Here is a 14,497-nt window from a genome sequence, read left to right as displayed (position 1 = left end):
ATCTGGAATCCACATTGCATTTATATCTCCTTAATCTCCTCCAGTCACGTCCGGGGGCACATGATGTCATGTCTTATTGTTAATCATGATCACTTGGTTTAGGTTTTATCTGATGGGCTTCTTCACTCTAGAGTTATTATTTTTCCCTCTGTAATTAAAAAATGTCTTGGGGGAGCTACTTCGAGACCATGCATATATGTTGTTTCTCATTTAACTTTTGCCTGTCGATTTTAGCATCTATTGATAGATTTTGCCTGGAGTCAGGGCATTTTGAACTCATCAGAAATTATATTTCTTGGAAAGATGACATCATGATAAAAGCATCCCCTGTCTCATGTAGGGATTTAGAGAGTATTTCCAGTAGACTGGTGTAGCCACTAGCCTGGAAAGATGATGAAGTAATACATGTATGGAGCAGAGCATTACTAAATTGGTGGGATACTGTGTCCAGCTACAACTCGATGGTCACATACCCTTATCTGAGAAGGACTGTTGGTTGTGTTAGTGATCATGGAGGCAGATGTTCTGCGGACAATGACCAGTATGTGGGAAGCGCAGACCAAAGAAACATTTAGGGGACAAGACTTTATTGGTGCTCTCTTTGTGGTTTTCTTCTGTTCCAGCAGAGTACCATGGGTTAAGAATTAATCTTCCTCATAGTATGATGGTTGGATGTTGTCATGTAAAAGACTTGTACTTTCTCTTCCCAGTGGAAAGTAGGTAGGTCGTTCCAAAGTGTCATTCAGAAACCTGTGTGTTAGAATCTTGTTTTATTGTGGATGGGTTGTAGTGAGGCCCTGAATTTCCCAGCAGCAGTTTTAAATAAACTATCTGTTATTAGATATGTTTAGCTTGCTGGTTATATGGGAGAAAATGGGTATAGAAAGGGTGAGGGTTAGAGTTAGAATACCATATTACCCATAGATGTTTGATGCACAAAGCATTGCATCAGTTACTTATTTGCTGGTAATTTATTCTAATAAAGGATTTATTGGTAGTTTGAAGAAATGGAAGAGAACAAGGCTCATTTCATTGAAGACTCCCAGGATGAATTAATTTGCAAAACTTATTTAAAAGTCCAATTGATGTAGTCTCCAGAGCACCTGGTCAGATTGCTTGGAAAAATCAACAGTGCAGTTAAATATGTGTTGACCCTTATTTTAAAAATGTAACTAGTAGCGGCCGGGCGCGGTGGCTCAAGCCTGTAATCCCAGCACTTTGGGAGGCCGAGACGGGCGGATCACGAGGTCAGGAGATCGAGACCATCCTGGCTGACACAGTGAAACCCCGTCTCTACTAAAAAAAAAATACAAAAAACTAGCCGGGCGAGGTGGCGGGTGCCTGTAGTCCCAGCTACTCAGGAGGCTGAGGCAGGAGAATGGCGTGAACCCGGGAGGCAGAGCTTGCAGTGAGCCGAGATCTGGCCACTGCACTCCAGCCTGGGCGGCAGAGCGAGACTCCGTCTCAAAAAAAAAAAAAAAAAAAAATGTAACTAGTAGCAGATGAAGGGGAATACAATTAAGTTTGTTAAGGAGCTACTAAGAAGGAGTAAGGTCATGGTTGACAACCTTAGTTGAAGATACCCCACTGAATATGACAAATCGTGTTGAGCCAGTTTTGGGAAACAATTTGACAATTTCTTACAGTGTTAAAATATGTACAGTCACCATATGATCCAGCAGTTACTAAGACAAAGGAAAGCATACGCCAGTGTTCACATGAGTGTTCAAGCGGCGTTGTTCATACTGCAAAACTGTAAAATGCATTTGCCTTTATTCATAGTAGTAAAAGAATAAAAACCCATTCATGACTGAAAAGATGAAAATCAGCTTAAACTAAAAAAGAAAAAAACAGTCTTGACATTTATCAGCCAGAAAGACAGATACAAATTAAAGTCAGCCACAGAGTTTATAGAAAACATTGTGTCTCGCAAAGATGTAGAGCAGTGGTAAAGCATAGACTATTGCTGTCTTCCGAATGTTGCCCCCAGACCCACACTGCACTACCCATCCTTTACTGGAATACTCAGTTACTAAATGGCCCCGCCTCCTCACAGCTCTCACTTCCTGTTTAATCCGCATTTTTCCTAATCTCAAAAACAACTGATTGAGAGCTGATGGCTACTTCCTTAGAACCTCCTCAGAATCCTTCAGCATCCCTGCTCTCGTCCAGTGGCATTCCCTGGTTCCTCATAATGCGTTCCTCTCTGGCCAATCTGATTTTGATAGACTCCATACTCCTTGTCGGTTTGGCTAACTAGGCTTTAACAGTAGCCCCAAACTGGAAACTCAATCTTCATTAACAGGTGACTGGATAAGCAAACTTGTGTTATAGTCATTCATTGAAATACTAAAATAGCTATATATACAATAACATGGCTCAGTCTCAGAAATGTTATGCTGAATAAAAGAAGACAAAAAAGTACCTACTGTAGTATTCTATTCATGGGATTCCAGAAGAAGAACTAATCTACGGTGGTAGAAATCTGATCAGTGGCTGCCTGGGTCTGGCGTTTTGGAGTCACATCTATTGTAACCAGCACGAGGGAACTTTCTTGGGAGAGGGTTGGAGTGATGCTTAATGGATATAGAAACATTTATTAGAAGTAATCAACCCACATGATTAACATGTTAACTTTATTGTGTGAATATGATATCTTATTAAAGTTCAGCAGAGGAGTATGCAGTGCCAGGGTGTTAATCCACCAGGACTGGGGTGAGCTGTTGCAGGTAATGGAGTTAGTAGCTGTTCTAAACAGTTACCCAGGAATACCTGGAATATAACCTCAGATTTCCTTTTTTAAAAAATTATTAAATATTCTTTTTTACACATGAATTTCCAGGCTGTGAATATCTTTGATTCAAGGTCTGGTTCTGTCACCTAGGTTGGAGTGCAGTGATGTGATCAGAGCTTCACTGCAGCCTCTAAATCCTGGTCTCAAGCCATCCTCCTACTCCAGCCTCCTGAGTAGCTAGGACCACAGGCACACATCACCACACCCAGCTAATTCTTTGAAGTTTTTATAATGACAGAGTCTCGCTGTGTTATCCAGGCTGGTCTCAAACTCCTGACCTCAAGTGATCACCCCACTGCCTTGGCCTCCCAAAGTGCTGGGATTGCACTATGCCCAGCCCAGGTTTTCTTTTTTGTAGCCTGCTCTTTGGATGGATTTGAGTTGATGTAAATGCAGAATGCTAGTTGTTCCTTGCTACAGTAAGTGTCAGTATTGTTGATTATAAACTGCCTGATTGTCGGGGCTATGGCACCTAGAGGGTTGTGACTTGGTACGGACTGTCAGAGGGCTACATGTCAAGCATGGGGAAGAATAGCTAAGGAATGGAAGGGGGAGCTTCCTTGAGTCTCAAGTGGTCTTGCCGAAAAAAGCAAGTGCATCATTCTTGCTTTTTTTCAGGTGTGCCCCATGAAATGGACAGGCACCGAGCTATGCCTGAGATATTGCCGTATCTACTAATGCAGTGGCTGCTTGTGTGAGCTTATTCTTTGCTGTTTTGTGTCAGATAAAGCTGAATAAACTGATGTTGATCACTTACTGTGGTCTTTCATTCTTTTGTGAATTCTGAACCCAGAACCAACTGATAATGAGTCAGTGGTTGTGTACAATGCTGTATTCGTAAAACTTAAGTTCCATTCTTTTATGTAAATTTGTAATTCATTTTCTTTTTCAGTGAAGCCTTCAGGTACAAGATGTTACGTTGATGGATCAGAAGAAATTGGAAGTGACTTTAAGCTAAAATGTGAACCAAAAGAAGGTTCACTTCCATTACAGTATGAGTGGCAAAAATTGTCTGACTCACAGAAATTGCCCACTTCGTGGTTAGCAGGTACTGCTGATAATAGTATTTGTAGCAGGTGCCATTGATTGGACTAAAATCTAGTAGGGGGTGTGTGTGTGATTTGAGATAGGGCCTTGCTGTGTCGCCCAGGCTCACTGCAATCACTGCTCACTGCAGCTTCGACCTCCTAGGCTCAAGTCGTCCTCCCACCTCAGCCTCCCAAGTAGCTGGAACTAGAGGTGCATGCCATCACACCCCGCTAAGTTTTTAAAAAAAATTGTAGAGGCAGGATCTCCCTGTGTTGCCTGTGCTGGTCTCAAACTCCTGGGCTCAAGGAATCCTCTTTCCTTGGCCTCCCAAAGTGCTGGGATTACAGGCATGAGCCTAGGCATATATATCTCAGATTATATATTTCCGATTCCCACCTGCTTATATATTTCAGATTCCCAAATGCTTGCTTTCCCCTTTCTACATAGAGTAAACAGGATTTCCATGGGAATTATTCAGGGTTTTATAATATCAATTTAGTGTCATATATTATAAAGGAAGAGCTATTCTATGATTTCATTTTTTAGGGTATTTTTTTTTTTTTTTTTTTTTTTTTTTTTGAGACGGAGTCTCGCTCTGTCGCCCAGATTGGAGTGCAGTGGCCGGATCTCAGCTCACTGCAAGCTCCACCTCCCAGGTTTACGCCATTCTCCTGCCTCAGCCTCCTGAGTAGCTGGGACTACAGGCGCCCGCCACCTCGCCCGGCTAGTTTTTTGTATTTTTAGTAGAGACGGGGTTTCACCGTGTTAGCCAGGATGGTCTCGATCTCCTGACCGTGATCCGCCCATCTCGGCCTCCCAAAGTGCTGGGATTACAGGCTTGAGCCACCGCGCCCGGCCTTTTTAGGGTATTATAATTAGTTACTTTGGTGGTTTTTTTTTTTTTTTTTTTTTTTTTTGAGACAAGGGGTCTCGCTCTGTCACCTAGGCTGGAGTGCAGTGGCAGGATCTTGGCTCCCTGCAGTCTTCACCTCCCAGGCTCCAATGATCCTCCCACTTCAGCCTCCTGAGTAGCTGAGACTACAGGCCTGCGTCACCATACCCTGCTAATTTTTGTATTTTTTGTAGAGATGGAGTTTCTCCATGTTGCCCACACTGGTCTCAACCTCCTGGGCTCAAGCTCTCTTCCCCCCACAGCCTCCCAGAGTATAAGCATGAGCCATTGTGCCTGGCCAATTTCTTTTTTTAATTGATGAGAAATGTTCATGATTATAACTTAGATAGTGGCTAAAGTAGAGTAAGAGTTGGATCTTTAGTGCTTCGACTAGATTTAAAATATAGTAATTTACCCATGGCTTGTCTATAAATTAAAAGCAAACCCATGTGACACTAACTAGAAAGTTACAAATTGGCCAAATCTGTTCACCCATTTGTTACAATTGACTTCCTAGTTCAAACTGATTACGAGGCTCCACCCCACCATCCACTGCATCCTGGTCTTTAGTAGGTTTTCTCTCTGCCTCTATTTTTTTCAAACTAAGAGACCAATCTGGGAGTCGTCTTCTGACTTCCTTTTGTATGTTTCTTCCATCTAGGGGGGAATAAAATAGGTTTTATATGTTTTCCTGCTGCATGAGAGATCCTCTGTGGGATGCCATAGTGTTTGTAGTCTGATGTACCCCAAGATGGGTTTGCAGCAGCTACACAGTGGACCAACACGCCTGCTCCAGCCGAGGCTCTGTGGTGCAGGGGGTCATGGCTACTTTCACCTTGATACACATGAACTGGAAGCATGATTGTTTGAATTCTGGAAACATCTGTGTGGCTCAATGCCAGTTTGTTTGCATCCAGTCTTGGTCTGTCTTGCTTTTAACTGGATTGCCAAATTTGATAAGGGCTACATTTACTGACACCTGATAACAGTACGTACTATAAAAATGAGTTTGTTTTCTTTTTCCTCCTTCCATAGAAATGACGTTATCTGTTATATCTGTTAAAAATGCCTCTTCTGAGTACTCTGGGACATACAGCTGTACAGTCAGAAACAGAGTGGGCTCCGATCAGTGCCTGTTGCGCCTAAACGTTGTCCCTCGTAAGTATCTTCTTTCTGTTATGGTTTTGTTTCTGTTATCTTTATACCACCTCTTTTAGTTCCATCAGCAAATGTATATTAAGGGCAAGGGGACGCTGACTTTGATCAGAACACTGTGGTTTGATTATTAGCTTTTCTAGAAAAATATATTTTATTAAAAAAACTTCATAATTGCAATGATATATTAAGAAGGTAAGAGTTGTCAAATCAACCCTTGTACCATGTTTAGCTATTATGATGAGTAGCTTAGAACACTCTTATGTGTTAACCAAGATAGCTTTGAATATTAAAATCTTTCAGACAGGTTTTATCATTTTAATGCTTGAAACAGATTATACAGTTCAGAAGACAGTTCTTTTCATGAATTTTTTCCCCGGATCAAAAAGACGAAATAATTTGTCTCTTAAAGTTAATACATGTGATGAAATCAATCAAAAAATGTGTAGCCTAGCTTCAATATCTATATGTGTGTGTGTGTGTGTGTGTGTGTGTGTATATATATATTTTTTTTTTTACTATTAATTCTTCTTATTTTAGCTTCAAATAAAGCTGGACTAATTGCAGGAGCCATTATAGGAACTTTGCTTGCTCTAGTGCTCATTGGTCTTATCATCTTTTGCTGTCATAAAAAGCGCAGAGAAGAAAAATATGAAAAGGAAGTTCATCACGATATCAGGTAATTAAGTGAGACAGGAGTTGACTGATGTATACCAAACATATGTCATGTCTCTAAAGCATTAGTTCTCTTATTAACCACCCGAAGCATCTTTCTTAGGAGAAGGGATAAAGCTTTGGCCCCGTTTTTCTCAATACATTTGAAAGCGTTTACTTTTAACTCCAAGTGCAGAGCTCCAACCACCATTCATCGTGCCCCGCTCCCCAACCTTCTTGTACCCCATTTTAAGAGCCACTGCGAAATGATTAGCTCAAGACTGCCTGCCTTTTTGAAAAGAATTCCCACCTGCAGTGGGAGGGATGAAGCCTTCAAAAAATAAAGCGGATATTGAGGTTTGGAAAAAAAAAAAAATCTGACCTGATTGTATCAGGTAATTTGGTAGTTTGTAGAAAGATTGGTAGTATAATTTTTATTTTCCTTAAATATTATAAATCAGAAGGTCTTAACGAGAAGTGTGCATATTGGATAATAGAACTTTAGAAAGTAGTAACACATGACTTCACACCCTAGAAATTGACATTTGGTAGATCTGGGGTGGGGTCTGGACACTTGTGCAGGGACACTTCAGAGCTATTCTGGGTTTAGTTCCAGACCACCGCAGTAAATCACATGAATATGTTTTTCCGGTGCACAAAAGGTTATGTTTATACTATATTATAGTCTAAAGTGTGCCGTAGCATTATGTCTAAAAAAGCAGTGTAGATACCCCAATTAAAAACGACTTTCTTGCTAAAAAATGCTAATGATTGAGCCTTCAGTGAGTCCTAATCTCTCCGCTGGTGGAAGGTCTTGCCTCGGTGTTGATGGCTGGTGGCTGATCAGGATGCTAGTTACTTAAGGTTGGAGTGGCTATGGCAATTTCTTTCTTTCTGTGGTGGTTGGGTTTTTCTCTTGTTTGTCTGTTTTCCGAGACAAGGTCTCGTTCTCTGTTGCCCAGGCTGGAGTGGAGTGGTGCAGTTATGGCCCACTGCAACCTCTGCCCCCTGGGTTCAGGTGAGCCTCCCACCTCAGCTTACCGAGTAGCTGGGACTGCAGGCATGAGCCACCACACCTGACTAATTCTTGTAGTTTTTGTAGAGATGGGGTTTCACCATGTTGCCAAGGCTGGTCTCCAACTCCTGGGCTGCATTAGCTCCTACCAAGAATGTCAACCTGTCCTTTAAAGCTTTGAAGCCAGACACTGACATCTTCAGCCATTAAAGGCCTAGATGGTGTCTTCTTCCAGTAGAAGTCTGTTTTGTCTCTATTGAAAATCTGTTACTTAGTGTAGTTACCTTCATCAACGCTCTTTTAACTAGATCCTCTGAATAACCTTTCTGTTGCTTCAGTTTGTATTCTTATGTTATGGAAATGACCTTTTCCCCTAATCTCATTAACCCGCCTCTGCTAGCTTCCAGCTTTCTTTCTGCAACTGCCTTAGCTCTCTCAGCCTTGATAGAATTGAAGAGAGTTAGGGCCTTGCTCTGGATTGGGCTTTGGTGTAAGGGAATGTTGTGACTATTTTGATCCTCTATCCAGACCACTAAACTTTCTCCATATCAGCAATAAGACTGTTTCGCTTTCTTACCATTCACGTGTTCACTGGAGTAACACTTTGACTTGACTTTAAGAACTTTTTCTTTGCATTTACAATTTGGCTTGGCTGTTTGGTGCAAGAGACTAGCTTTCAGCCAGTCTCACTAAGGTTGATTATTTCTGGGTTTGATTTAAAGAGAGCCCTGCTGGTGATTGCTTGGGTCCAGGAGTTTGAGCTTGCAGTGAGCTGTGATCGCACCACTGCACCCTAGCCTGGTTGACAGATCGAGACTGTCTCAAAATAAATAAAAGTTTTCTAAAAAGTAGAACTATGATAACTATTCCTTTTACTTGAACACTTAGAGGTCATTGTAGGGTTATTAAGTGGCCTAATTTCAATATTATTGTGTCTCAGGGAATAGGGAGGCCTGAGGGAGGGGTGAGAGAATCGGGGGGTGGTTGGAGGAGATGGCCAGAACACACACAACATTTATTAAGTTTGCTGTCTTATATGGGCATAGTTCATGCTGCCCCAAAACAAATTAAAATAGTAACATCAAAGATCACTGATCACAGATCACCCTAACAGGTATGATTATGAGAAAGTTTTAACTGTTGTGAAAGTTTCCAAAACACAACACAGACATGAAGTGAGCAGATGCTGTTGGAAAAATGGTACAGGTACATTTGCTTGACACAAGGGTACCACACACCTGCAATTTGTTTAAAAGAAAAAACATGCCATAAGTATCTATGAAGTGTGATAAAAGCAAGGCACAATGAAACGAGTACGCCTGTATTTTTTAAATGCACCAAAGATAACTCAGATACACAGTTATTCTTCGGTATCCATGGAGGACCTCCTGCAGATACCAAAATCCAAGGATGCTCAAGTCCCTGATATAAAATGGCGGCCAGGCGCAGTGACTCACGCCTGTAATCCCAGGACTTCGGGAGGCCAAGATGGGAGGATCATTTGAGCCCAGGAGTTCAAGACACCAACCTGAGCAAGATGGCAAGAACCTCTCTCTATTTAAAAAAAAAAAAAGAAAAAGAAAAAGATACAAAATGGCGTACTGTTTGTATATAACCTGCACACATTCTTCTGTATACTTTGAGTCATCTCTAGATCACTTATAATACCTAATGTAAATACTATGTAAATGATTGTTATAGTGTGGTGTTCAGGGAATAATGACAACAAAAAATCTGTACAGGTTAGGTACAGACAATATTTTTAAAAAAATAATTTTCTATACATGGTTTGTTGGCTTCACAGATGTGGAACCCATGATTATGGAGGGCCAGTTGAGCTCTCTGTCAGTGTTTGGTATGAAAATTCTTAGGCTTAAATTCCCAGCAAACTTAAATCTGTAGTGTTTTCAGCTAAGGTTTCAGATAACTTTAATACAAAAATGATTTTTTCTTTTCTTTTAAAAATTTTTAAAATTTATCATTTATTTATTTTTTTGAGACAGAGTCTCACTCTGGCACCCAGGCTGGAGTGCCATGGCGCAATCTCGGCTCACTTAAACCTCCGCCTCCTGGGTTCAAGTGATTCTCCTGCCTCAGCCTCCCGAGTAGCTGGGATTACAGGCACCTGCCACTAAGCCCAGCTAATTTTTGTACTTTTAGCAGAGATGGGGTTTTGCCATATTGGCCTGATTGGTCTTGAACTCCTGACCTCAAGTGACCTCCACCTGCCTTGGCCTCCCAAAGTGCTGGGATTACAGGCGTGATTAAGATAGAAATATATTTGTAGGTGTTAGTGTTTTCTCAACTATAAAGTGTTACATGGCTGTAACTAGATTATCTTGACCAGTGATACTAGAATATGAATGATTTGAGATTTGTGTTTTGTAAGACAACATTCTAGAATCATCTACATTTGTGTAAATACCATATTTTATTAAGTGTGAAGTCATAACTCTAATCACAATGACAGATTGGGGACAGATGCAGAATTTATGACGTTATGGCTTGCACTTTTTGCTTTTTTGTGACACGCATACACACACACACTTTTATATGTTTGGTACCTAAATACAGGCTCTTATCCATGCTTCATAGCTTACATAATTGTAGGTTTTTAGAAATTTATTCTCTTGACATGTATTGGGGATTTTGCTTTCCAGGGAAGATGTGCCGCCTCCAAAGAGCCGTACGTCCACTGCCAGAAGCTACATAGGCAGTAATCATTCATCCCTGGGATCCATGTCTCCTTCCAACATGGAAGGATATTCCAAGACTCAGTATAACCAAGTACCAAGTGAAGACTTTGAACGCACGCCTCAGAGTCCGACTCTCCCACCTGCTAAGGTAGCTGCCCCTAATCTAAGTCGAATGGGCGCGATTCCTGTGATGATCCCAGCACAGAGCAAGGATGGGTCTATAGTTTAGAGCCTCCATGTGTCTCGTCTGTGCTCTCCATGTTCCTTTCCTTGTTTTGATATGTGAAAACCTATTCTGGTCTAAACTTTGTTCCTAGCCTCAAAATATAGCAAAAAATAATCAGGAACTGTAAGGAATATATTTTTGAAAATTTTTGTTTGGTTATATTGAAATAGTTACAGGTATTAAAGTTAGTAAAGACAATTTTATCATCTGAAAAAGCTGGATTTTCTTTAAGAGGTTGATTATAAAGGTTTCTAAATTTATCAGTACCTAAGTAAGATGTAGCACTTTGAATATGAAATCATAGGTGAAGAAATTGGTGAACTTACTTGCATACCAAGTTGATACTTGAATAACCATCTGAAAGTGGTACTTGATAATTTTTACCATGATTTTTAGGATGTGTATCTCATTTATTTATGGCCCACCAGTTTCCCCCAAATTAGTGCAGAAACATCCATGACAAAATTACTTATGTATGTTTGTACTTGTTTTTATAGCTCCTTTGAAAACAGGATCTTGTGTTTGGAATATCTCTAAAAACATAGAAAACACTACAGTGGTTTAGAAATTACTAATTTTACTTCTAAGTCATTCATAAACCTTGTCTGTGAAATGACTTCTTAAATATTTAGTTGATAGACTGCTACAGGTAATAGGGACTTAGCAAACTCTTTTATATGCTAAAGGAGCATCTATCAGATTAAGTTAGAACATTTGCTGTCAGCCACATATTGAGATGACACTAGGTGCAATGGCAGGGATAGATTTTGTTGGTGAATAGTCTCATGCCTTGAGATCTGTGGTGGTCTTCAAAATGGCGGCCAGCCAGATCAAGGATGTAGTATTTCATAGTTCCCAACTAAATACTGGCTTTCCACTTTAGGTGATATTTTTCTTATTAGAAAATTATTATAACTCATTTATTGTTTGACAATTATAGATTGAAATTTCCTAATTTATTCTAAATTTTAAGTGGTTCTTCGGTTTCAGTGCTTTATGTTGTTTGTTGTTTTGGGATGGTGTTACATATTATATGTTCTAGAAACACGTAATCCTAAATTTACCCTCTTGAATATAATCCCTGGATGATATTTTTATCATAAATGCAGAATAATCAAATACATTTTAAGCAAGTAAGTGTCCTCCATCAATTCTGTGTTCCAGACTTGGGAGGATGTATAGTTGCTGTTGTGTGACCAAACATGTCCCTGTGTAGTTCTGGCAAATCAAGCTGAGCTTCAAAAATGTTTGAGTCTTAGTTTTGTGAAAGTGATTTATTCTTAAAAAAAAAAAGAAAAAAGAAAAAGAAAAAAAGATAAGAAAAAGGAGTTAAGGGACTACTCCTCCTTGCCAAATGTGCTAAATATCATTTTAGGAGAAGAAAGTGGATTTATTGTATTTCCCTTAAGATTGTGAGGGAGTGTGGATATAGTAGAATGAGCCAACAGTCTCTTTATAATAAATACGGTCTGCAATAAATTCTTTCACTAGCTCTAAAACCTTTCCCTAGATTTTAGTAGGGAGTTGGTTTCTGTTAATATCTTTGGGTGCTGTGGTGGTAAATGCTACATTATAAATGGTGGCATGTATTTACGGTTAGAGTATTGTGTGTACACTTTTTAATGGTAAACTTAAGCTGAATGTGTAATGGATTTGTGTATAGTTTTACATATTTGGAAGCATTTTAAAAATAGGTTTTAACCTTACATAAAATTACTTTTATACTTGTGTTAACATTTTCATCTGTGCCTTTTGGGTAATTTAATTTCTATTATGAATTTCTGGTGCCTATGAGCTAGCTATCACCTACCTGAAAGGTGCTTAGAGGTGAAGGTACTGTTTCTAAAAACACATCACTGTGACACCTTTCTATCCTCACATTTCCAAGCTTGCCTCTTTTCTGTTCTTTGTGCATATCACTTAAGCGATTGTGTTATTCATAAAGATTTAGAAATTTCAATATTCCCAACACTCTGACTATGTTTCTGGTTTTATAACAGTAGCCATTTTTGAATGTCAGATGTTCGGCCTGTTTTATATGAATAAAGTTTATTTATAAAGTATTATAAAAAGTAAATAAACAGAACATTAATAATAAAATTTTGGTTCTTCCTATTCCTGACTTTCATATAATGAACATTATCCTATTGATCTAAGTAGAAGTTATAGAAAGTGGACACGTATAAGACTTTCCTTCCTTTTTTTTTTAATAACACATGAGGAACAAGACTTTTCTTCCCATATATTTCATATTTTAGAGGACATTATTTTATAGGCTTATGTCTCACTGTAAAATTCTGTCAGCCAAAGAGTACTGATAAATTTTCAAGTAGTTCTCGCTGATAATTTCAGTTGAACCAGAGATCAAATATTTGCTCCCAAATTGCTATTGGTAATCAAGTAGTTGAACAAAAAATTACTAAAGCATTTCAGTTAGATCAGTCAAGGACAGTACTGCATCTTAATAGCAAAGCCATTTGATTCTACTTTATAACTGAGAGACTCGATACTATCCATCTCTGTAGGTTACAAAGGATAATTTGAAGAGAAATGGTACTTTTGAATATATAGTTCTGTACATTTTTTGTTTTTTTTAAAGATATGGGGTTTCACTGTGTTGCCCAGGCTGGTCTCAAACTGCTGGGCTCAAGAGATCCTCCTGCCTCAGCTTCCCAAATTGCTGGGATTACAGGGGTGAGCCACAACATCCAGCCAGTTCTGTACTTTGAATATGGAGTCGTTTACAGCTATTTTTTTTCTTACTGGCAATCTTAACTAATATTATTCCCTTATTAGAGAGCCTCTCACTCCCCCACCCCCTAAAATGTCTGTGATTCATGACAGTAACCAATTATTCTGGACAAATTCCTTCCTTTTAATTTGAGCTATCTGCCATGGACTTTCTAAAATAGAAACACAGCCTGAGTGTATCTTAGGGAGAGTGGGATTGAAAAAATCCAAATCACTATCCATATAGATCATGGATATAAAGAGATACCTGATTTTTATTAAAAAGATACTTTTTAAAATTTGAGAGTTAATCTTGGAAATTTGGAACAAGTAAAGGGGCAAGTAAACATTTTGATTAAATATCAAAGGAACTCATTGCATGAAGGTGACTATCAAATTCTGTGATGTGTGGCTTCTTAAAAATATTCTCAGTGTCTTTTGTATGCGTGCAGCATGTACATTCGATGTTATGTGAATGTTAAGAGTTTTTTCTTCTAATTTTCACTTCAGCAGTGTTTAGGGCTTTCAGATGCCTTATTCCAGTGTGAACAGAAAAAGTTCGTATTTTATGTGCTTAATGCTTTGATGTGTCACATAAAGAGTAGTTTGTAGAAAATGTTGGCACAATTTTAACTTCTTAGTGGCTTGTGACATTATATTATATATATATATATGTACATATATCTTTATAACATTCCTGTGTTTAGTAGTGTAAATGTTCTGGGCAAGTTTTAATATTTTGAATGCCTTTGGATATTCCAGCAACAAAGGCATTATGTTCTGCAATAGGATTTCTTACTCATTTACCTATTTTAACACTGAGATAGGCCATAACTGAGCACAAATTCCTTTTATAAATGTCATAGAAGCAGGGAAGAATAATAAACAAATGTGTGAATTGTGGTTCAGTTTATTTATCTTTCGGGAAGGCTGATCATTTTTCTTATAGCAGGTAACACCAGCCTCCTATTCATTAAGGTTAACTTTTGTAAAGTATCTTATTTTATAATTTAAGAATATAGTACATATCAGTTGGGTTTGGTTTTAGTCATCGAGACTAAAAGTTCCATCAAAACAGAACTTCGTGTTTTCTGCTAACTTATTTAATGACACGAGTTTTAAGAGAACCACAATTCATTGATTCACTTATTCTTTTCCCTAATTGTGAATTTTAGTGAGAAATACACTTGTACTACTGAGAAAAATATTTTGACACTCCACGTGTGCAAAGTATAGAATTGATAGTGTCAGTTTCAGATTTTGTATGTACGATTTCTGGCTTATATATCCAATGGTGCAGATTTTG

At 38.8% G+C, this 14,497-nt stretch overlaps 1 protein-coding gene across 4 annotated transcripts in view; it reads left to right on the top strand.

The window, feature by feature from the left end:
• Positions 1-14,497, top strand: part of CXADR (CXADR cell adhesion molecule) — a 212,100-nt gene that overhangs the window by 41,815 nt on the left and 155,788 nt on the right. For all 4 annotated transcript variants that reach the window (XM_065541471.1, XM_065541472.2, XM_005548920.5 and 1 more), the window contains exons 4-7: positions 3,687-3,842; positions 5,751-5,873; positions 6,411-6,549; positions 10,200-10,383. In XM_065541471.1, the coding sequence (XP_065397543.1) occupies positions 3,687-3,842; positions 5,751-5,873; positions 6,411-6,549; positions 10,200-10,383 (602 nt within the window). The remainder of the gene's footprint in view (positions 1-3,686; positions 3,843-5,750; positions 5,874-6,410; positions 6,550-10,199; positions 10,384-14,497) is intronic.

This window comes from Macaca fascicularis, chromosome 3, assembly GCF_037993035.2.
Source record: "Macaca fascicularis isolate 582-1 chromosome 3, T2T-MFA8v1.1".
Lineage (NCBI taxonomy): Eukaryota > Metazoa > Chordata > Mammalia > Primates > Cercopithecidae > Macaca > Macaca fascicularis.
Note: the sequence above shows the minus strand (reverse complement) of the source record. Positions and strands in the feature narration are given on the sequence as shown.